General features: G+C 38.7%; 1 protein-coding gene across 1 annotated transcript in view; it reads left to right on the forward strand.

Annotated features, from left to right (window-relative positions):
- Positions 1–26042, forward strand: part of LOC126416695 (tectonin beta-propeller repeat-containing protein) — a 206377-nt gene that overhangs the window by 143519 nt on the left and 36816 nt on the right. Inside the window, exons 13-17 of the mRNA XM_050084501.1 lie at positions 528–631; positions 4912–5054; positions 10810–11035; positions 11246–11365; positions 24936–25086. Coding sequence (XP_049940458.1) covers positions 528–631; positions 4912–5054; positions 10810–11035; positions 11246–11365; positions 24936–25086 — 744 coding nt within the window. The remainder of the gene's footprint in view (positions 1–527; positions 632–4911; positions 5055–10809; positions 11036–11245; positions 11366–24935; positions 25087–26042) is intronic.

Raw genomic sequence — 26042 nt, forward strand, 5'->3', positions numbered from 1 at the left:
TCTCTCAAAGCTAACCATTTGTCTTCTACTGTATTTCTTTCCCCTGTTCCAGTCAATCTTAGCCTAGTGCTCTCTCTGAAACTCTCAACACCTTTTGCTCTTTCAACTTATCTAGGTTCCATATCCTTAATTTCCTACCTTTTTGCAACTTCTTTAGTTTAAATTGTCAGTTCATTACCAATAAATTGTGGTCAGAGACCACATTTGCCCCTGGAAATGTCTTATAATCTAAAATCTGTTTCCAGAATCTCTGTCAGATTTTAAATTTTAAGTTACACCATGGGAAGGTGCGGACTAAGATGTGTACTCAGACCACAATTTATTGGTTGTGAACTGTAGACTAAAACTGGGAAACTGTAAAAATTTATTTAACTATCTAAAAGAAAGTAGTTTGAGTAAAGCATCATGGCAGAGATTTTATATTTGGAGTTCTTACCTCTTTTGCCCCTTATAGTATTCATTCTGAATGCATTTTGAAGGGAAAAAAAAATGCAAAATTTTTGTATGTTTTGTTGTGTCTGTTTCAGTGTGCTGTCAAGCAAATGGAGTCCATGGTGCACCAAGTCCAGGGTCAATATGGGCAATAACAGGGCTTGGTGACATATTTGTTTTTGATCCAATTAATTTAGAGGTTTGTAATATACTATTAAGTGTAAGTCATTTCATTATATTCTTTATTATCATTTTCATCATTACATAATTTTCCTTGCAGTTACTAATAAATTTCTCCTTGTCTGTACTGAGAGAATTTAATTTTTAGAAATGGCATAGTCCATTTAAAATTACTTGGTAGCTGACATCTGTCACTTGCCACTGTGGTGTTGCCACATTAGCCACTGGCCACCTCTTGGTTACAGGTAACACACAAACACAAGAAGTCACTTTACAAATGCTGTTAATGTGTAACACTTAGCAATGTTGGAGGTCGTTGCTGCAAGGTTTGTTGAAAATGTGAGGTGTTCTGTCAGCAGCTGATTTTAAATGACCAAGCCCTGAATTTAAACTCATATCCAGAACCAACCACAACCCTGTGATGTGAAATGTATTCAAGAAAGTGGTGGTTAACGAACTGAGGCACAACTAAACTCATGATCGCTTAGTTCACAGCTATTACAGTTAGTCTCTACGAGCAAACTCAAGACAGAAAAAAGTTCAGTTTCAGTGCTAAAAGCAGACTGAAACTGTCCTCTCACTGGCTACATGAGCTGCCATGTTACCAACTGATGAGCAGTCCTTGTTGACACTCGGTTGCAGGTATAGATGACACAGGAAGATTCCAGATGGTAGAAAAATAAAAGCAAATAAAAGCCAATGTGATGAAAAAAATGATGTGGCAAAGAATTAGAAATTTAAAAAAAAAATACGTTTAGACCAGTTAACTGAATAAAAATGATAATCAGACTCTTTTGATTAGATTTAGAAATAAAATAATTCCACAACATCTGATGAGATTTGAACCTGTGACCTTCAGCATGGCAAGTTAACATGCTAACCATTGCACTGACATATAACACTTAGTCATGTTGTTCTATTATTGACTGCGATTGCCCAGTCGCAGTGATGAATTGCAGTCTTCAAAGACTTGGTTTCACGCACTGTTGTGCAAAGCTTATCTAATGTAAGCTGATCTCTCTGATTACAACAGCCACATATGTGATGCTGAATCGCGTCTTGTGCAGGAGTCTCCAGCAGTGTTTAATTAGTGCTGTGTATAAGTAAAAAAAGTTAATGTTTAGGAAATTAAAAAAAAATGGAAGTTGCATAATCAGAAGCTATAAAGCAGGGTATGGGTAGGCGGAGAGGCGCCCCCCCCCCCCCCCCCCCCAACTCCCTGTCCCACAACCTCCCGCAGCTGTACCTGGCAGGGCAATTTGTCATGCCTCCCTCTAGTCACTGATCCTTAGCTAGTGCACAAATACAAGGGAAAAAGGCAAAAATAAACACATTTGATATGAAAGAATATTAGGAAAAGTATAGATTGCCACTCACTCTAAGGATGACCATTTATTCCCAACACTTGCAAGCTGACTGCCACCTCCAGCAGCTTGGACCACCAGAATAAAACTGTCTTGTGAAAAAGCAGCAATCTGGAGGAGGGCCGGGAAGGGGAAGGGATAGCAGGGTATGGGTAGGCGGAGAGAAGGCCCCCCCCCCCCTTCCTTACTCACTCCCTGTCCCATAACCTCCCGCAGCTGTACCTGGCGGGGCAATTTGTGATGCCTCCTTCTAGTCACTGCAGACTCCAATCAGACAGTACTCTTCTCTCCCTCTATCCATACCCTGCTATCTCATCCCCTGCCCCACTCCCTCCAGATTGCTGCTTTCGTTCCATGTGACAGTTGGATTCCAGTCTGAGCTGGCAAAGATGGCAGTCGTGTGCATGAGGTGTGCTTGCTTGTGTAGATGAATATATGTGTGGTGCTTTTTTTTTAAGCTAAGTGTTTAATGGTCTTTTTGTTATGACTGTCTGCCACTTAGTGTGTCATCTTTGTGGTGAGTAGCAACCTATCCATTTCCTTATATTGTTGATATTCAAACATGGATTTTACATTGTTTGATTTTGTCACATGTTGTTGTAGTTTCTTCCTCCTAGATCCCTTCTAACCAAATACACATTCCTTGACTAGTGCCATATATCTGAGTATAAAATACATTTACGTTCTTATAGCATACCACTTGAATGTAGCCTTGCCTAAAACCAGAAGCAATAAATAAAAAATAAGTATCAAAACAGCCCTGGTGGACTACCATTACAGTGTGTTTCATACACTTTGTAGCTGCAGAAGACCATATATTTATACAAATGAAATATTCACTTCTCTAAGCATTTGTCTTTTTTTCAGTCCATTTTTCCCTTACTCTTGTCTGGGAAGTGGAGATTTCACTGAAGTTTATTTTTAACATCAATATACAGGATGATTATAATTGAAGTTAAACTTTCAAACTGCTGTAGAAATAACACCACTGGTCAGAATGATGTCAAATTGCAACGGAATATTATCAGAGAAGGGAGAAAACGTATGGCAGAAGAAAAATAAATAGTTACAAAATGTAGCAATAGATGACACTGTACGCATCATATTTTAATAGTGGTCAACTACAAATGACAAATGAATTGTACAACAATGCCTAAGGTGTATGTTTGACACTAAACAAACTGTACAACTCAGTGTGTGAATGGGTCTACAGGTGTGATACTGTTAGTCACATAATCCCATCCACCACTGCAAGGTCGTATCACATCGGATGGGAAAAATCGGTTTTTAATTGTCCTGAGGCCACAAACTGCATAAAAAGTGTCAATCAAATTCAAATCGGATTATTAATTTCCGTGTGACTGGTGCAAAACAGGTTCAATACGCTGTCCACTATTTTCTGCAACAAGTTGAAATTGAGAAACACCATGTTCCACAACGGGTTGAAGTGTTTCCAGATTCATGTTCAGAATTTGATGCTCAATGCGTGCCTTCAATGCAGCTAAGTTTGCAATGGGGACACTGAACACAATATCTTTCAGATAGCCCTACAGCCAGAAGTCACATGGACTAAGATCAGGTGATTGGAACGGCCGGGCTGTAGGGAAATGGCAGCTGATAATTCTAGCATTTCCAAAATGGCGCTTCAGCAGCAGCTTAACTGGATTTGCAATATGCGGAGGTGTGTCATCTTGCATAAAAATGATCCTATCCATACATCCACACTGTTGAAGAACTGGAATGATGTGATTGCGCAAAAGACACTGATAGCACTTACCAGTGATGGTACAGGTAACAGGACTGGAAGCCCCTGTCTCTTCAAAAAAATATGGCCCTATGATAAATGATACCATAAACGTCCACCACACAGTGACCTTTTAAGGATGAAGTGTTACTGCTTGATTTTAGTGTGGATTTTCTGTTGCCGATATTCGGCAATTCTGTGTATTGACATATCCTGTCGGATGGTAGTGGGCTTTGTCTGTCCACAAAATCTTCCACGACCAATCATTGTCCACATCAATGTGAGCAAGAAGTTCTAAAGCAAAGGTCTGTCTTGCTGGCATGTCAACAGGAAGCAACTCGTGCATATGTGTAATTTTGAATGGATAGCAAAGAAGAATGTTTTGTAGCATTGTATGCATTGTGCTTTCGGGTATGTCCAATGCGTGGGCAATTCTCCATGCACTACATGTTTGCACACCACCACTTGTCGCCTCCTGCATTGCTGTGGTCACTGCTTCCACTGACATTGAATCAATTAGTTTCCTCCTTCTACCAGGTTGCACACCAAAAGAACCCGTCTTTTTGAATTTCCGGATCATTTTCTACATACCCAAGGCAGTCATCGGACCAAAGCCTTTTTTCAAACCCTTCAGTGTCTGGAACTTCTGCAGAGTGACGTGTGCACAGTCATCATTCTTGTAACACAGCTTTACAAGCAGAGCGCAACCCTGTATTGAGACAGTCGTGCTGACATCGCAGACGCGAAAGGAGGAGAAGCCGCCGTGTACCCGGCGTGTTTATATCAACTTCAGTTGGTTGAGTGCATGACAGGTGTTTTCATTTATGTATTCTGACACAATACAACGCCATCTATTGATCAATTTTCACACTATTTTTTTTCTTCTGCCATATGTTTTCCCCATTCTCCGATAATAATCTGTTGCAATTTGACGTCATTCTGACCAGTGGCATTATTTCTACAGTGTTTTGAAAGTTAAACTTCAATTATAATCATCCTGTATTTATTTATTTTTTATTGTGATACACATTCCATGGATCTATTATTACTTGATAGCACAATACTAATTAACAGTCACATACAGAGGTTAGAAATATAAATTTCACCTATTACCTAAACACAGAATTTGATTTATAAAGTAAAAATACCATGCTTATATTTGGCAAGTGATTTTATATTGTATAATTTTAGGCAGCCCAGCAAAAGGATGATTTCTATGTGCAAGAAATCGATATTACTGGACGAGGTTTGCCATATGAAGCGCAGCTACACAATGGTTTTTGCCCAGGTTCAGAACTCATTGTGACAGGATGTGTGCATGACAAAGCAGACAGGTTAGTGCATTTGAACGATTGTGTACTATGTTCACAGAAATAATATTGGAATTTACTGTGAGTAGTTATCTCCTTCATTATTCACACGTATAAGATGTCAAATGTATAAGACATTCAGCATTCACATTGCAGATCAACACTTCCATTCCTCTGTCCTTGTAAACTCTAGTGAAGTTTCAGTGACTACTGCTGGGTATGATTGTGGAATATTGTGTATTTTAGAGAACAAGGAATTGGTTCAGTTGCATGAATCATGAGAATGGTAGAAACCTCTGTTTAAGAAAATATCAGCCTCATTGTGAGACACATGTTGACATAAAACAGTTGTTAGTGAATAGCCCAGATACTTGGATTTTCCTAGGTGTGTGGATCTCCAGCTATGTGGCCTGCATAGTTCCCTAGTGTCTCATCAGATGACAGTGAAATTCAGACTTTCAAATTTGGAAACTTCCAGTTATTTCAGCTTGAGTGACCAATCAGACATTACAGTATGCCTTCAGCTGAAAGAGGCATAGTTTTTATGCATCTTGAGCAGTACTATCAATTGAGAGTAAAGAATGGTTCTGTAAAATAGAATATGTTTCTGCAGGAAAAAATGGAAGAAGTTATGCCTTCAAGGATTGAACAGCACTTAAAAATCATTTTAGGAGTTGTGGAATGGTACTTTCCTGACTTAGACAAATTCATTGTATCAAGTATAGTCTGATGAAGTCAAAAGAACTAAGCATGTATTTTATTTAAAGTTGAAGTACACAAAACGCTAAAGTTGAGTAAGTATGTTGTGATTTTCAAAGAGTTAACTGAGTAAAATGTTAAGAATTGTTAGCAGAATTGAGAAACAGAGGAATGACAGGTTGAGGGAGGTAAAAAATTTGTAAGTGTTGAGCAAGAAAAAGCTTAGGTTTAATATCAAGTTAGGAAGTTATAAAAGCGCAATTCATTTCCTGCGGGTTTGAACGAATTTGTCATACACCATTTCATTTTCAGTGCTGTCTGTACTGCCATACAACTGTAGTATACATAGCTAAACTTACCTGTTGTAATGCGGAGGAGGAGTTCATGTAAAGAGCTTCAGTCTTCTCACAGAGAATTTTGTATAAATTACTTTGGTAACCTTGCATCATGGATCAGGAATTGTCATGTATCACCAGAGAACAAAAAGTTTAATAAATAAATGGCCAAAAAGATCTGTATGCTGAGACCAAGAAAGATTCCAAATCTCATCTTCTTCCAGCTCAAGCACTTCACTTAATAAAAAACAAGGGAATGTAGCAGAGCCGTTTGTAATAAAATTTGCCAATACTTCAGAGAGAATGTCTTGTACATGTAGTGCTCTGCAACTTGCAGATATTGAAAATAAGGGTATCTGGTAAGGATCCCACACGGTGTAGCAGTATTCTAAAAGAGGATGGACAATTGTAGTGTAGGCAGTCTCCTTAGTAGACCTGTTACATTTTTTAAGTGTCCTACCAATAAAATGCTGTTTTTGGTTGGCCTTCCCCACAACATTTTCTGTATTAAGTTGTTCATAATTGTAATTCCTAGGTATTTAGTTGAATTTACAGCCTTTAGATATGACTGATTTATCATGTAACCGAAGTTTAATGGATTCCTTTTGGAACTCATGTGGATGACCTCACACTCTTCGTTATTTTGGGTCAGTTGAAAATTTTTGTACCATACAGATATCTTTCTAAATCATTTTGCAGTTTGTCTTGATCTACTGATGTCTTTATTATTCGACAAATGACAGCGTCATCTGCAAACAACCTAAGACGGCTTCTCAGATTGCCTCCCAAATCATTTATGTAGATAAAAAACAGCAAAGGGCCTATAACACTACCTTGGAGAACGCCAGAAATCACTTCTGTTTTATTCGATGTCTTTCCTTCAAGTAATACGAACTGTGACCTCTCTGACAGGAAATCACGCATCCAGTCACGTAACTGAGATGTTATTCCTCAAGCACACAATTTCACTACAAGCCACTTGTCTGTTACAGTGTCAAAAGCCTTCCGGAAATCCAGAAGTTCGGAATCAATTTGAAATCCCTTGTCAATAGTACTCAACACTTCATGTGAATAAAGAGAGAGATGTGTTTCACAGGAACGATGTTTTCTAAACCCATGTTGACTGTGTGTCGATAGACTGTGTTCTTCGAGGTAATTCATAATGTTTGAACACAATATATGTTCCAAAATCCTGCTGCATATCGACATTAATGATATGGGCCTGTAGTTTAGTGAATTACTCGTACTACCTTTCTTGAATATTGGTGTGACCTGTGCAACTTTCCAGTCTTTGGGTACAGATCTTTCGTTGAGTAAACACTTGCATATGATTTTTAAGTATGGAGCTATTGCATCAGTATACTCTGAAAGAAACCTAATTGGTATACAGTCTGGACCAGAAGACTTGCTTTTATTAAGTGATTTACGTTGCTTCACTACTCCGAGGATATTTAGTTCTACGTTGCTCATGTTGGCAGCTGTTCTCAATTGGAATTCTAGAATATTTACTTCATCTTCTTCTGTGAAGGCATTTCGGAAGGCTGTGTTTAGTAACTCTGCTTTGGCAGCACAGTCTTCAATAGTATTTCCATTGCTATCCCACAGAGAAGGCATAGATTGTTTCTTGCTGCTTGCGTACTTCACATACGACCAGAATCTCTTTGGGTTTTTTGCCATGTTTGGAGACAAAGTTTCATTGTGGAAACTATTATAAGCATTTTGCATTGAAGTCCGTGCTAAATTTCGAGCTTCTGTAAAAGATCACCAATCTTGGGGGTTTTACACCTGTTTAAATTTGGCATCTCTGACCCATTTTGTGTACCAAGGTAGTGCCTTCTCACATTTTGCAGCACCTAAGAAATGCTTTCTTCTGGCTGTAATTTTAGTTTGGAAAGGTGGTAATTATCCTCATGCTGGAGATTGGGGTCAAGCCATGTTCTTATTACAGTGCAGCCCTCGTGATGTATATGGGCAAGGAGTTCATTCTTAAACTTTTTACTTAAATTATATGTGGATTATCTAGTAATAAATCATCATCAGACAGCTATATTGATGGCACTTCCTTGGCTACTCCCTTCTTATCTGCATGATTTTCATATTTTGTATTTCTGGCATTTTCTGAGACTGATGTTTTCAGGAGAGTTTTGCCCCTCAAGCAAATGTTTCAGGTTTTACTGTTTTTACCACAGTATTCAACAAGAACGTCATTGACAGAAAAGATCCCCATGAACAGTTTTTGGATTTTGTTCTCATTTTGTGGCCTCCCAGTAACTGCATTTCAGTTACAGCTGATGCTGAGGAGATAGGTAGTAGGAAATAATGAGCATGCATTTCCATTTTTAAATACTTTCGTCATCATCATCATCTCCACTATCATCCATTTATTTCCACTGCTCAGTAAAGACCTCCTACAGATTTGTACTTGAATTATCATCTTCAGCTAAATACATCCACATTTCTCATGTGTGTATCAGATAGTCATCTCAGTCTTATTTCTATATCTTGAATCTAGTGGAAAACTTTTTTTGGACCCTCTACCATTGACTTGCTAGGCTATACATTTTGTCCACCCCCTTTTCATTTTCATTACAGTCGTAATTGTGCCAGCCATCCTGATTTAGGTTTTCCGTGATTTCCCTAAATCGCTTTGGGCAGATGCCGGGATGGTTCCTTTGAAAGGGCATGGCCAACTTCCTTCCGTTTCCTTCCATAATCCTATGGGACCAATGACCTTACTGTTTGGTCCCCTTGCCCCAGTCAACCAACAACTAAACCAAACCATAATTATGTCTTCCACTTCAGTCTGTTCCACCCATCCACTTGTTTGTTTCTGTCTTTCCTCATAATTCTTGACTTATATCTCTCCATTTTGTAATGAGCAACCACAGTTTTTAAGTGGTTTTCACATTAAAAGTCCATGTCTCACTGCCATAAGTCAAAACTGGTAATATATTAACTGCAAACTTTCATTTTAGGTTCTTGACCCAAATACATAAGTTTGTTAACTGGTTTTATGATTTACTTGTTAATTTGTATTATTTCTTTTTCAGTATGTTCATTTACATTATTTTAATCTTATTACAGTTGAGTTTTAGGGCTGCCTTCAAACTTAGCTGTATTAAATTCATCCATTTATTGTGGCTCTAGAGGCAAACAATACGTAGTCAGGAAAGCAAAAGGTGGTTCAGAATGTTCCATGAACACATGTTCCTATTTTGCTTCCTGGATTGTAGGTCTGAAAGCTTTCTATAGGGCTGCTGTGGATAGTTGAGGTAAGATGTTGGGAGCTGTAGCATTGATGTGTACATTTTTCATTTCATTAAGATAGACTGAACCAATGCCTTGTTTCTTGCAGTCCATTAGTACTGGTTTTGTTGAAATAGGAGTAAAGTCTCAAAATCTTTGTTTAATTGAGCAAATATTGCTATGTTCCAGTTGGCATTCATCTGTCTACCAGAGCAATCAGTCATAAATAATTTTAGTGTCAGGAAAATATAAATGTGTAAGTCTGTGTAGGGTATAGTGAACTTATACTAGAAAAAGGGTCAAAGTTGGATGCACTTTCACAATCTGTTAAGCTCCTTTTACATGATTTTCGTAATTTGTTTCAACTGACCATTTGTGGCAAGTATGCCCTACAGCAGCATCCAAGGCATATTATTCCTGTTCTGTGACTCACTGTCACGAGTGGTGGCTTATGTTTACATGTCGGCATCAAGATTATGTGTTTTATGACTGTATAGTATGGTGAAAGTGTACTTATGGAGGACAGTCCTTTTTAACAAAAAGTCAGAGTAAGTTAACATCATCAGGAATTGGCAATTATAATAGAGTTCATTCATGACCAAGCAAAATTCATTGTGGGTGTTCTTGACAAAAGTCTTACAGTAAATTCTCCACACAGGTGAGAACTAAAAAATAGGAAAAGTGTCATTTGAAACATCAACACTTACTCACTTGATGAAGTACAGACATACACACCAAACAATATTTAAAAGACAGCATATAGTGCCTATTTACTTTGTCTTTTGTGCTTTGTTTTTCTAAGTGCTAAATAAAACCCTAAACTATTTTTCTCCTTCAGTAAAGCTGAACTGTAGAAGCAGGATATACATGTATTCATCTCTTAATTTATTTGTTTACAATGTGGATTTTCTATTATTGTATTAATTTGGAGCTATTTTTAGCATCAGGGTGCTGAGCAGTCTTTAAAGGAGATCAGAGTGGGGAGGGGGAGGGGCTGCTGCTACTTACTAAAATCTTGTGTCTTGATTATAGATGAGGATTTTTTCAAATATCAAGGTTAGATTTTATCATAAGATGCTTAATGAACTATTTGTTTTAATTTCATGTAATAACCAAAATATCAGTGCAAAGGGATTTCTTTTTAGCAGGTTGGGGGTATGTGCGTAAGACATAATATGCCAATCCTTTTGATGTAAATTAAATAACAAAGCCAGGATGAAGATAATTGGTGGTTGGACGTTTGATGATAGGATATTGACATAAGATAAGTTCTGGAAACCTGCTTGCCCCTCGGAGCTACTCCCAAAGGCCTAACACTGAAAGTCCCCGTTTCTGGATGTAATCCTACTCTACCCCAGCCTCTTTTACAGTTTCAGATACATTCTTGAAATTTGCTTGTCCCTTGGAGTTACTCCCTGAGACCTAAAATTGAAAACCCCTGTTTTTGTTTCCAACTAATTCTTTTTTATAAAAACCTATGAATATATTTTATTCCACAGGTTTGCTGTTAATTTGCAGTATTTGTCATTAGCTGTGCGTCACAAAGCAGATCTAGAGGCCAAGGACATTGCATTCCATTTCAATCCTCGTTTCTCACCAGATGTAGTTGTGAGAAATTCATACTTGGCTGGTTCATGGGGAGAAGAGGAAAGAGAAGGAGCAAATCCCTTTAGACAAGGAGCAGAATTTACCATTACAATAATTTGCTGTGAAGATGAGTACAAGGTAGGAACAATTAACAAACTATTGTAAGAAATAACCAGCCTTGCTAAATAGTTTTTATTCGAATTTTGCAGTATATAAAACTATTAATTTCATTGACACATATTAGATGAATGAAATCTATAAACCTAGCATTGTTTAATAGACAACAAGATGTTTTTAATCATTGATGTGTGCAAGGGTTGACATTGATTTCCATCTAATTTTTTTTAGGTTCATGTAAATGGGCAACATTATGTCACATATACTCATCGGCAAAAACCACATTTCATCACCCACCTTTACATACATGGTGATGTCTCACTAACTAAATTTGTATACAAATCCAAAAAGGTATGGTTTTTGTGTCAAAGTAACAGCTGTAAGTATAAAAAATATTTTGTAACAAGTTCTTTTTCATGATATTCACTGCCTTGAGTTGAGTGCGTTGCAGGGATGAAAAGCGAATTCTAGAGAGAAAAGGTTCAAACACAATGAATTAATTTTTTTCTTTATGAATGACACTTCCTTCATAAAATATGCAAAGACATTTGCAGAGTGCAAGTAATGTTGCAAAGAAAGCTGGGAAACATACTGAAAATTTAGTTTAAAATGTTGACCAGAACTGTAATGTACTCTTTGTGAGGAAAATGGGGAAAAACAGCCAAATTAATTGCAATAGTACAAGGTTTATTGAAAACCCATTGACCTAGGTTTCGACATATTTAAAACGGTAGTATTCAGAAGCTACAGTGATTAACACTGGTTACGTGATGTTGTGGAGGTACGTTAAATATGTAGCTGTAAGACAAAAATGAAGATCAAATTCACCTCCTAATAATAAAACCACAAAATGTCATGCTGATTGTCATTGGAAAGTGTTTCACAAATGCAACAAGCGAACTGACATTATGCTATTATGAAGAATATGAACTGGCATGTCCCCAAAGGGCTTCTGCAAGATGTGAAAGAATAAAAACTTTTTATCCTTGTTCCATTATAGTAGAATATTATGACAGCCTGGAATGAGGAGTCTTAGTAAGACTGGAGGTTAAAACTAATTGCTGTGAACCAGATGTAAACCTGTTGCTGTGTTCCCTTGACTTACCATGATATGAAAGTGTTTGGCCCGTTACTAGTATACAAGTTCCATCACAGCTTTTGAAGAGTAGCCCATTGTCCTAGGTAAGTCATTTATGCAGGCCAAGAGCAGAAGCATAACAAGCACCAAATCTTGTGGGCCACCATATGTTTCTCCACTCCGAGTTTAGTATTATTCCTTTTGTATAAATTACTAATGCGACTCTGTTTTCCATTGTTAATTGTGATTCAATCTATGCTCAGGCAATGCATTAAACATCATATGATTTAGTTTCCTTAGTACAATTTTGTGACCTACACAATTAGAGGCCTTATCAAGATCACAGAAAAGGCCAACAGGGTGATTTTTCTTGTTAGTTCTACCAGAACTGAGTCTGCCTCCACATGCTTCACTTGGGGGGCATCTCTGTGGCATTCCTCTGGAACCCAGAGCATGTTGGTATCCGCGGAAACAAGGCAGCCGATATAGCGGCAAAGGCTGCAGCCTCTCTTCCTCGGCCCGCTGTTCACATGGTTGCCTTTGCCGATCTACAGAACATTTTATGTCATTGTGTTGCTCTTTTATGACATAAACATTGGTCTGCACTTAATGATAATAAATTGTGGGACATAAAACCTCTTTTAGCCATCGACATCTTTTAAGTGGCAATCTTCCCCTGCATTGTCCCCACTGCTCTCAGTCATGAATGGTGAGACACCTTTTACTTCAGTGCCCCTATTTTAATCCGCTACACGCCCATTTACAACTGTTGCCTGATATATCTTGCCTTATAGCAGATGACATGCGCTCAGCTGATCGCGTCCTTGTGTTTATCAGTATTAGTGAGATGACATTGATAATTTGAAGCTCTTTTCAGGTAAAACAATCCCCCCTCAATAGCAACTTTCTAAGATTTCCTTCCGTTTTTAGTTTCCTCCTTCTTGAGTTTAGCTCCCATTGCTGCTGATTTAAATTCCAGTTTTTACCCTTCACTAAGCCACTGAATGGGCGCTTATGACCATAGTTGCTTTGTGCCCTAAAACCATAATAATAATTAAAAAAAAAAAAAAAAAAGAGGAGAGAGAGAGAGAGAAAGAGAGAGAGAGAGAGAGAGAGAGAGAGAGAGAGAGAGAAAAGAAAAAGTAAACAATTTACCGGTAGTTTAAAAGTCCATGCAAAGAAAAATGCTGGTTAGACCAAGCTGGCAGTTGACTGAAGTTATTGTGTAGTATCTACCAAAATTATAAAAGTAAAATTTCACTTGTATCTACACCAGCTCTGTGCAAGACCAGAAGCTTTTCTCCTTGCTCTCTTATACATCATGGCCATTATACCTTACACCCCAACCCAGTTTATATCATCTTCGGTTCTTGTTCTTTTAATACCTACGAAAAATAAAACACTATCCTCATTTTAGATGTTACCAGTACTTGTGAACACTGTGTAATGCAGCGTCACTGCCTGTGTGCCTATGCCAAACACAATGCACCCTAAATGATATTACACTGTCTTATCAGACACCTCTGTGTAATGTATAATTGACCTCTCGATGTGACAAGAGGTGGACCTACCATTATAAAATGTTTTGGGGAGTATTGTTTTGTCAGTAGAGGGGGTATTATGTTGTCAGTAGGGAAGCAGAACTGCAGAGTGGGTCAGTCAGGACAGCTAAGTGACTTCCAACATGGACTAGGCATTGGATGTCACCCAAGTATAGTGGTGTGCACTGAAGAAGGTGGCTTTATATTGCATTCTGCACAGAAACAGATGGAGAATACTTTGCAGTGGTACGAGTGTGCCTTCTGTCTCTGTCGCACACACCATGCTCCAGCCATTGTGTACGCTAATAATGGGTATCACCTAGATAAGTGCTGCACTGACCCACTGAAGCTGCCAGTATAGTAGCTAAGTAATGTCACCATATGTAAACTGACATCAAAGTCAATGCTAAGTGTTCTACATGCATTCTGAAGCAGTCATGTGAAGTTGGTACCCAATTTTTTTTCAGAGTTCTTGGTAGACATGCTGTAGTTCTCTGTACTAAATCTGAGTAATTCTGCAGAATTTCATAAAGAAAATACTAGTAATTGGAAAATTTTAATGTTGTAAAAAAATTATTTGCCAATTTGCGAAAATAAAATTGTGATCACAATTCTCGATAGGTCCCCGAGAGTTCCACAGAAAACCTTAATGATTTTTTGAGTGTAGGTAATAGTTTATGAGATAGTTGCAATAGCAAGGGTCCTATTTTCACTACAGAAAAATACAAAATCACACTAGAATTTTGATGACAGTTCTGATCATAGTTCTGGATAACTCTCCATTAGTTTTATCAAAAAAACCTGCTGTAATTTCTTGTCAAGGTAATCGTTAAAAACTGCAATAATATGGGACTCACTTCCCTGACGTATAGCTTTTTGCTCGGAGGCTGAGCTTCACTGCCCTAGTTGTGACTGGTGCATGTAGGTGCAGATCGATACACGTCATGTCGACTGTCGTTATGTGTCCAACTGCTCATAACCCTAGCAATCTAATGGTAGTTATATTACAACTACTTTAATTTAATTTTATATTATTTACTACGCTTAAGGACTGGATTTGAAGGCAACTGTCTCTATAATGTGCCATGAACTCTTGTTATTTCAGTGATGATTCTTACTGGAATTTTCCACTATTTAGTAAGACATATGCTGTTTTTTTCACTGTGGCGTTCAGATGTGTTGTACAGTCAAGCACCTTGTGTACCTTAATACTTCCCTAAATCGCTCCAGGCAAATGCCGGGAAGGTTCCTTTCAAAGGGCACGGCCGACTTCCTTCCCCGTCCTTCCCTAATCCGATGAGACCGATGACCTCGCTGTCTGGTCTCCTTCCCCAAACAAACCAACCAACCAAACCTTAATACTTTCATTTCAGGGTTGGAAAATAGCAATAGGGATAGGGGTAGGGTTGTGTTCACTTAGAGGAGGTAAAATAACAACTGACTTATGCAATTAAATCAATTAATTTGTGTCAGCTCAAAAAACACACACTTATTGGAGTGCCAACCATCAGTGTTTGGAAATCTCTTCAGTGAGAAAGTGAGCACTGTCATGGACCCACTTATGGTGCTACAGCTACCATAGAGTATCATTTACTGAAGATAATTGTGGACCGGATTACTGGATCGAAGTGTGTTTGTGTGTGTGCTTTTTGTGAGGCGGGGGGAGGGGGGGGGGGGGGAGAGAGAGAGAGAGAGAGAGAGAGAGAGAGGGAGGGGGAGGGGGAGGGGGAGATAGCTTGGTGTTGTCTGTTGTCTCTGCTCACTAGGAGGAGTCCCAACCAATGCTTAGCAGCCTAAAATAAAAGTTGTTTGTAGACTAAATTAACATTTTAAATTATTTAACTAATATATTTAAACAACATCTGTTATAGCCCAGGAACCTTAAGTACAATTAATTTGATTCTTTTATCTGTGACGTGGTTTTGCCATCAATAAAGGTCATGGATGAAAAGACTCGTACTCATCCATATGTCATCTCGGACAGACATAAGCCTATGCTTGTGTGCTAGAGGCTGCTGCCAAGGGACGTCACTGTGGGGGATTGAACGCAGGGACGCAAGGGACATCGAGCATGTCTTATGTGTCCTCCGATCGGTCCACTGCTGTGACTGTCCCGGGTACTGCCTGCACTGAGGTTGACCCCTTACCCGTGGTCGAGTGGGAGATCATTCCAAAGTCTGGCAGGCAGCAAAAAACTTTCCGAGGTGCCGATCGAAGGGCATCCCTGGTTTGTTTGACGAACAGGCTTCGGGCATTATCTGTGGCTGACGATATCTCTGAGCCGGATGCAGTCATCCACCCTGTTCCAGAGGAAGCTTCTCGGCCCGCAAGCTCTGGGCGTTCACAGAGGCTGGGTTTGCTGGTGTTGGGAGCTCCAGTGTTAGGCGCGGATCCTTAGGAAGATGGCTGCCAAGGAGGGGAAGGAAGCCAGTGTGCACTCCTTGTGCATTGTGGGGGGAGTCATTCTGGATGTGGAAGGGGTGCTTCTGGATGCCATGAAGAGTACAGGTGGTGGCTCATGTCACTACCAATGACGTGTGTCACTTTGGATCGGAGCAGATTCTGTCTGGTTTCGGGCGGCTAGTGGAAATGGTAAAGACTGCCAGTCTTGCTTCCGAGATTAAGGTGGGGCTCACCATCTGCAGCATCGTCGATAGAACGACTGTGGTCCTTTGGTGCAGAGCCGAGTGGAGGGACTGAATCAGAGGCTCAGGTGGTTCTGTGACCATGTAGGCTGCAGATACTTTGACTTGCCCCATTGGTTGGTGGGTTTCCGGGTTCCGCTTAATACGTCAGGAGTCCACTACACACAGGAGGTGGCTGTACGAGTAGCGGGGGCTGTGTGGAAGGGACTGGGCGGTTTTTTAGGTTAGAGGGTCTCAGGGAACCACAGAAGGGATGTCCGTCTAAAAGTGGGCAGGTAAAACACAGTAAGGTAGTTGTAGAAACGATTGGTATTGTAGTTGTAAATTGTCATAGTTGTGTTTGGGGAAAAAACCAGAGCTCCAAGCCCTAATAGAAAGCACTGAAGCTCAAATAGTTGTAGGTACAGAGAGCTGGCTAAAGCCGGAAATAAGTTCAGCCGAAATTTTTTCAAACAGTCTAACAGTATTGAGAAAGGATAGATTAAATACAGTTGGTGGTGGAGTATTTATTGCTGTCAGAAGTAGTTTGCCTTGTAGCGAAATTGAAGTAGATAGTTCGTGTGAAATAGTATGGATAGAGGTTATACCAGACAATTGGATTAGACTATTAATTGGATCATTTTACCGACCCCCCCGACTCAGAAGATATAGTTGCTGAACAATTCAAAGAAAACTTGAGTCTCATTTCAAAGAAGTTTATACAATTATACTCTGTGGTGACTTCAATCTACCCTCGATATGTGGAAAAATTATATATTTAAAGCTGGCAGCAGGCATAAAATGTCATCCTAAATTGTACTGAATGCTTTCTCAGAAAATTATTTTGAACAATTAGTTCATGAGCCCACTTGAAACGTAAATGGTTGTGAAACCATACTTGACCTTATAGCAACAAATAATCCTGGACAAATAGTGAGTATTGTGACTAATATAGCGATTAGCTATGACAAGGCAGTTGCTACTAGGCTGAATACTGTAACACCTACAACCATTATAAATAAACGCAAATTATATCTATTTAAAAAAGCTTATAAAAATGCTCTTAACGCCTTTTTAGGAGACAGTCTTCACTCCTTCTGATCTGATCAAGTAAGTGTAGAAAAGTTGTGGAATGTTTTCAAAGAGATAGTATCAAAAGCAATTGAGAGATTTATACCACATAAATTAATAAGTGATGATACTGATCCCCCATGGTACAAAAAACGGGTCAGATCGTTCTTGCAGAAGCAACGATAAAAGAATGCCAAATTTAAAAGAACACAAAATCCCCAAGATTGGCAAAGTTTTGCAGAAGTTCAAAATATAGCATGTACTTCAAAGCAAGATGCTTTTAATAGTTTCCACAACGAAATTCTGTCTCAAAATCTGTCAGAAAACTCAGAGATTCTGGTCATATATAAAGCACACCAGCGGCAAGACGCAGTCAATACCTTCACTGCGCGATAACAACGGTGAAGTCAGTGATGACAGTGCCACTAGTTATTAAACACAGTTTTTCAAAACTCCTTCACCAAAGAAGATGAAGTAAATATTCCTGAATTCCAATCAAGAACAGCTGCCAAGATGAGAAACATAGAAGTACATATCATCGGTGTAACAAAGCAGCTTAAATGACTTAATAAAGGCAAGGCCTCTGGTCCAGATTGTATAACAGACAGGTTCCTCTCAGAGTATGCTGATAAAATAGCTCCATATTTAGCAATTATATACAACCACTCGCTCACAGAAAGATCCGTACTTAAAGAATGGAAAATTGCTCAAGTCACACCAATACCCATAAAGGGAAGTAGGAGTAATCTGCTGAAATACAGGCCTATACCACTAATGTCGATTTGCAGTAGGGTTTTGGAACACATACTGTATTCGAACATTATGAAGTACCTCAAAGAAAACGATTTATTGACACATAGTCAGCACGGATTCAGAAAATATCGTTCTTGTGAAACACAGTTAGCTCTTTATACTCATGAAGTAATAACTGCTATTGACAGGGGATTTCCGATTGATTCCATATTTTTAGTTTTCCAGAAGGCTTTCGACACTGTTCCTCACAAGTGTCTTCTAATCAAACTGCATGCCTGTGGAGTATCGCCTCAGTTGTGTGACTGGATTCATAATTTCCTGTCAGAAAGGTCACAGTTCGTAGTAATAGATGGAAAGTCATTGAGTAAAACAGACGTAATATCCGGCGTTCCCCAAGGAAGTGTTATAGGCCCTCTATTGTTCCTGATCTATATTAACGACATCTGAGTAGCCGTCTCAGGTTGTTTGCAGATGATGCTGTCATTTACCGTCTTGTAAAGTCATCAGATGATCAAAACAACTTGCAAAATGATTTAGATAAGATATCTGTATGGTGCGAAAAGTGGCAGTTGACCATGAATAAAGAAAAGTATGAAGTTATTCACATGAGTATTAAAAGAAATCAGCTAAATTTCGATTACGTGATAAGTCGCACAAATCTGAAGGCTGTAAATTCAGGTAAATACTTAGGGATTATAATTACAAATAATCTAAATTGGAATGATTACGTAGATAATATTGTGGGTAGAGCAAACCAAAAACTGCGTTTCATTGACAGAACACTTAGAAGGTGCAACAGGTCTACTAAAGAGACTGCTTACACCATACTTGTCTGCCCTATTCTGGAGTATTGATGTGCGGTGTGGGATCCGCATCAGGTGGGACTGATGGATGACATCGAGAAAGTACAAAGAAGGGCAGCTTGTTTTGTATTATCATGAAATAGGGGAGATAGTGTCACAGGCATCATACGTGAATTGGAGTGGCAATCATTAAAACAAAGGCAGTTTTTGTTGCAACGGGATTTTCTCATAAAATTTCAATCACCAATTTTTTCCTCCAATTGCAAAAACATTCTGTTGGCACTCGCCTACATAGGGCATAACGATCGTCATGATAAAATAAGAGAAATCGGGGCTTGCACAGAAAAATTTAAGTGCTTGTTTTTCTCGCATGCTTTTAGAGAGTGGAACGGTAGATAGACAGCTTGAAGGTGGTTCATTGGACCCTCCGCCAGGCACTTTATTGTGAATAGCAGAGTAATCACGTAGATGTAGATGTAGATGTCACTTTGTGCAAATGTTCTTAGCTCTAGGAAATGTGCACTATGTGATGAATGCCATAAATTAATTATGGCAGAATTTTTTGAGGACTTCACTTCATAGTTTGGAGGCCCTTATTTTTGTTTATTGTATTCCATCACGAACAGACTATGTCTTTTGAAGTACTCTTGCACATAATAGACAGTGTAACCTTGATGGACACTAAAAAACGCAATGTCAGATCAACAAAGAAGAAATTAAGCTTGTACTTGGATCTGATGTACCGAAAGAATTTGTGACTTACAAAAAGGAAGAAGCCAAAAAAAGATATTTATATTTGCTAAAGTAAGTTGATAAGAGTTGGCAATGACATAAGCATCATATGAAACTTCTGTACCATTAGTGATGGGGAAGATATTGTTACAATTGGTCACCAAATATTTACATACCATCATGGTATTAAGGATATTGAAATGAAAGTGAAAAAAACTGCTATAGTAAGACCGGTTATGAGACGAAATGAGGAACTGTTTCAGGATGTACCTCAGCAACTGGATGACCTTGTCCATTGTACTGTCTTCTCACAAGCTTCGGATGGATCAAATGATGTACGCAGTGTTGCCCAGTATATCATTTTTATAACTGGAATTGGTGTTAATTTTATGTCTTCCAAAATCTTGTGAGTCTGGAGACTTTGCATGCTAAAATAATACTATCAGAAATATTTGAACAAGTGGAGTTATGCCTGAAAAAATTTAGAAGTATGCTGTAGTAAAGTCATCAATTTGTGTACTGATGGAGAGCTGCCAGTGATAGGTAGAATCAATGGCACTGAAACTTTAATCAAAAACTTTTTAAATCATACTGTACTATAATATTACTGCATTATACATCAAGAGGCATCGTGTGGAAAAATTTCCAAACCTGAAAGAACAAGAGTCAATATGCTGTGCATAAGAACAGTTTGAGCAAATGTACTGAATAACATAAATATTGCAAAGCTCATTTGAAAGTCATTTTCATAAGTTTGATACCCATTTTTAGTTAGTGATCAAAATATAATACATATTCCTAGTGACACAGAATTAGAGCTGATTAATTTAAAAGCAATTTTTTTTTTTAAAAATTAAATCTCTAAGCTATTTTCATATAAAAATAATTCTGCTTAATTAATTTCTGGCATTCAGATGCAGTGCACATTTCCTAGAACTAAGAACATTTGCACAAAGTTATATAGACCTATGTCTGTTTGAGATGACATACAGATGAATATAAAGCTTTTCATCCATGACATTTATTGAAGGCAAAATGACATCATGGATAAAACGATCAAATTAACAATTTGTAAGGCTCCTGAGCTACAATAGATGTTGTTCAAATACACCAATTAAATCATTTAAATGTTAATTAAGTCTACAAATGACTTTTATTTTAGGCTGCACATTCCACATCATTATGAAGTGTCGTATTCATGATCTATGGAACAAGTACTAATCTAATCTAATCTGGCTGGGACTCCTCCTAGCAAGCAGAGAGGACAACACCAAGTTCTCTCTCTCTCTCTCTCCCTCCCTCCCTCCCTCCCTCCCTCCCTCCCTCCCTCCCCCCCCCCCCCCCCCCAATCCAGAAATCTGGCCCAGAGTTATCTCCAGCAAACGACCCTCTTCAGCAGATGCAGCACCATAAGCAGGCTCTACAACAGCGCTCACCTTCTTATTGAAGAGATGATTTCCAAATACTGATGACTGATGGTCCATTAAGCATGTGTGTATTGAGCTGACACAAAGTAATCAATTTAATTGTATGAGTCAGGTGATGTTTTACCTCTTGTAAGTGAACAAGACCCTACCCCTATCCCTATCTTCCAACTGTGACAACGGAAGTATTAAGATACAAAAAAAGTGTTCAACATGGACGACGCATCTGAACTCCTCTGTGAAAAAAGTAGCATATGTCTTGCTAAATACTGGAAAATCCCAGTATGTATCAAACAATGAAGTAACAGGAAATTGTAGCAAAGAATATCAAATTAAATTTAAGTTTTTGTAATACAATGTCTCCTCTCTAGGAGACACTGCCTTAGAGAAGCACTGTCCGTGTGAGTGGAGAGGTTTGTATGTTCAGATGTCACTAAGAGCTATGCCGGCAGTAGCGTAGCTACTGGCAAGGCCTCCCAAGTCGGACAGGTCTTAGTCGGTGAACCAGACGAAGTGTGTCTCAAAATGACCTCTCTTTCCACTCCCTGTCCTTCATCATTTCACATTTGTAAGAAAAAGGGAGATGAACCTCAAGAGCAGAATAGAAAGCAATTCATCTAGGGGAATGTTACCCCAAAATCAAATACCCTGGTCCTCCAGGTTGGGGGCTGCCGATGGGCTACCACCACATTACGGAAAACTTGTTAATGGTAAACAGACTACATGGAAGCCTCAGAATTTGATAATACAAAATAGATGAAAAGTGCGTAAAGTAAGTAATACAATGCAAGAAATAGATGAAAAATGGCAACTGCCATTAGATTTCTGGGGTTGTTATCAGTTGAATACATAGTGACAGTTGACAGGATGTGTGCCAACCTGTACCTACATGCACCAATCACAACTAGAGCAGTGAAGCTCAGCCTCTGAATGAAAAGCTATATGTTAGGGAAGTCCCACATTATTGCAGTTATAAATGATTACCTTCACAAGAAATTACATTAGGTTTTTTGATAAGATTCTTGGGCTGTTATCCAGCACTACGATCAGAACTGTCATCAGAACTCTAGTGCTATTTTTTTCTGTAGTGAAAATAGGAACTGCATTATTGCACTTATAAACTATTATGTGCACAAAAAAGTCATTAAAGTTTTCTTTATAACTCTTGGGAAGCTATTCAGAATTGTGATTACAATGTTATTTTTGCAAATTGGCAAATAATTTTTTACGACATTAAAATTTTCCAATGTCTAGTGTTTTCTTCATGAAATTCTGCAGAATTATTCAAATTTAGTACAGAGGATTCTAGAACTATTGCATATCTACCAAGAACGCTGAAAAAAAAAGTATATTTCTTGTAAATTGGTTGCCAGCTTCACAGCTATTCGTAATTTTGATCATAATATTTTTTCGGAAAATTCTACAGAACTGTTAATTTTTTTGTACAGAGAACTCAAGAACTATAGTGTGTCTACCAGTAACAGTGGGAAAAAAAGTATATTTCCGAAAATCAGTGCCAGCTTCACCAAATTGTGTGAAGCTTACGCTGCAGGCATATGTGGCTGAAAGATGCTATTGGCTGGAGTTTTATGTGGCGCAAAGCTCCCTGGCATTGTGCATCATCCAATCATCTGCTTTCTTATGTGCACACTGCTGTAATAAAATCATTAGGGACATTTCAACCTTTCTAAAGCTGCCCAAGTCAATTGTTGGTGATGTGATTGTGAAGTGGAAATGTGAAGGAAAAACCACAGCTAAACCAAGATGTATTGAAGGCAGAAAATGTCGAGCATTGTGGAGGGTAGTTGTAAAACAATCACATGAAATCAATTGAAAGAATCAATAATGAATTCCAAAGTGTCACCAGCAGTGGAGCTAGCACAATGACTGTGTGTAGGGAATTAAAAATAACGTGGTACAATGGTCGAACAGCTCCTCATAAACTGCCAATTGCTATAGTCAGTGCTACGCCACACTTGAGGTTTGTGTAAAGAGAAATCCCACAGGAGAGTTGGTGACTGGAAACAGTAATTAGGAGTGATGAATGCACTATACCTTGTGGCAATCTGATGTTAGGGCTTGGGTTTGTCAAATACCTGGAGAATGTTACAGGCCTTCATGTGTAATGCCAACAGTGAAGTGCAGAGAAGGTTCTCTTACAAAACGGGGTTGTTTTCCATGGTTGGAATGTGGTCCCCTCATTGCACTTAAGAAAATGCTAAATGTGGAAGGATATTAACACATTTTACAGCATTGTGTACTGGACACAGTAAAGAAACAGTTCAGAGATGATGACTGTTTTTATTAGCTTGACAATGCACTCTGTCACAAAGCAGCATGTGTGAGACAAATATATGTTGACAACAACATTCTCGAAATGGACTGGCCTGCCCAGAGTCCCAACCTTAAAGCAGTTGAACAGCTTTGGGAAGAGTTAGAATGGTGACTTCACTCCAGACCCCAGTGTTGAACAACACTGCCTCCTCTAGTTTCAGCTCTGGAGGAATAAAGTGCTATCATTCCTCAACAGACATTCAGACACCATTGAAATTGTCTCCTGTAGAATTGTTCGTATGTTCACAGCATATAGTACACTGATCCATTGGACAATGCAAATTCACTGGCATGGTGTAATGCCCCCTCACTCCTATCTCCAACTGCCCCCACCTTCTCTGCCTCAGAGTCTTGTATCAGTCAAGTCTGCTCAACCCATATGCCCATTCTATGCCAATTGGCAGTTGATGTAAGCTACATCTTTAACTTTGCTGCCATCCAATTTTAGACACCCTTTTAAATTATTGTGTTCCTGAGTGCTGTGATTGTTACCTATAATATGATGATGCGTCATCAGAGTCGTTCAGTATAAAGGCTGAAGCCTTACAGTCTGGTCTTGCATATAACTACATTGTTAAATCTTCTACTCGCACAACTATATATATTAAACTGGAAAACAAAGTATGTGCCTAACTATAGAAATATTCACAGACATTGCATTTTAGCAAAAAGAAATAATAGGTATGACATACCTCAGCAATCAACAACTGATTTTCATTATGAGTTTCTTGGGAACCCCTGCTGAGAAGTTGAATTGGGAATTGATGGAAGGATTTTTGTCTGGGAGTGATGCAGAGAAATCTACATTAGGTAATGTAGGTACTTTTTTCAGAAGAGATAAAGTAATTCTTACTTCAATTAAGATTAATGTGCATCATGTATCAACATTTTATTATGCTGAGTTCACTTATAAAATGAAGGGAAGGAACTATAAACCCATGCATTTCACAGTGATTGCAGAGTATGTATGTATGTATGTATGTATGTACATGTAGATGTACTGTGTGACACAGTTAGAGAGAGTGTGAGTGTGAGTCATACAGCTTTGTGTGGTAACATTGAAAAGAGGAAGTTATTTTGGTTTTTTTCTGTTTGCTGCCTACATTTCTGCTTAAATTTATAGTTGTGAGAATGTACGTGTTTTTACTGGCTAGTCAAAGCTTGTTTATTATTAATAATATATTAATGTAATGTTCAGTTACTGCTTTTTAAATTTTATTTGTGATTCTTTTGTATTTATTTGTCTGGTGTCATTAATTCATGTGTACTAATGACCTCAGTGACGTGCACCAGGAATACATCAGTCCTTTTTACCATGCACATAATGGAGCTATCCTGTACTAGTGTTAAAGATGACCTGCTTTTCTTTTCCAACCTTCTGTTCTTTAAAACTTTTTTGTTGACTTCTGTTCATCATGTCATACTAAAATATTCACAGCCCTTTATACATGTCTCTTTAGTGTGGCATAAAAGATAATGATTTTTTTTTCAGCATTGTTATTACTATGATTGTTAATACTAAGTAGTAAGAGTATATTGATAATGAAACATTTCTCTTCAGGTGATTATAGATCCATTGGAGATGTACTGGAGGCAGATGGGTGGTCATCTGCGTCGTGTTGAAACATGTGCCGCTGGGGTAACATGGGGTGTTGGCTACGACAATACAGCATGGGTCTACACTGGTGGCTGGGGAGGATCTTTCCTCAAAGGTTGTCATGAATGTTTCACCTTCTCCACTGTAGTTGTTTTTACTCTGTCACAGAAATTTTTCCTTACACAAAGTGGGGTCACCAAAGATGCAAACTTAAAATATTTTCAAAATTGTAATAAATTCCTGAATAAATTATAATTATTTTCTGTTGTGAACTTATTACAGATGTATCATCATCAAATTAATTTCCTTTCAAATGAAACTATAGTCTTTTATACCACCACATCTATTGAGTTCATTTTTTTACATGCCTATCTGTTGTGTGAAACCTCTTGTATTTGGTGATCAGTGATCTGTCATCATATAGATATTTCCATTTTGTGAATCACTCTGTGTATATGGTTGTTTACCTCCAATCATTCCATGTGGCTGGCTCCTACAGAATGAGAAATATGACTCCCTTTTACATTTTCCAACAAAATCTGAAACTTTGAAGACCAAATGGGCACAATTGCAGCTGTGTGTGACAATCTAGTTGGATTGGAAAGTGGTGTTAAAGAAGAGGTATGGTGTGGGGTGAGGGACAAATAGCAAGGTAGGGGTGGGGGAAGATGCTGTCTGTGGTGCTCTTGCAGAGATGTGGAGGGGGAGGGGGGGGGGGGGTATGACTCCTAGGTACAGGATTTGGTGGCTGTGATAAGGTGGGGAGGGGAGGGGGGCGGAGAGGAGAGAACAGGAAAGGACTATGTAAGTGTGATGGAGGGAAAGAAGGCATGTTTAGCACTGGAGTGGGAGCAGGGAAGGGATAGGCAGTTCAAGGTCAAAGATTAGCAAAGGCTGAGGCTGAGGGGGGGATGTGGGATGTTACAGGGATGGAGGTATGTTGTAGGGAAAGTTCTCAGCTGCTTATTTCAGAAAAGCTGGTGTTTGAAACAATCCTGGTGGCACAGGTTGTGAAGCAGTCATTAAAGTCAAGCCCATCAAGTTTGGCAGCATGCTTAGCAACTGGGTGGT

The sequence above is a fragment of the Schistocerca serialis genome, chromosome 1 (genome assembly GCF_023864345.2).
Source record: "Schistocerca serialis cubense isolate TAMUIC-IGC-003099 chromosome 1, iqSchSeri2.2, whole genome shotgun sequence".
Classification (NCBI taxonomy): Eukaryota; Metazoa; Arthropoda; class Insecta; order Orthoptera; family Acrididae; genus Schistocerca; species Schistocerca serialis.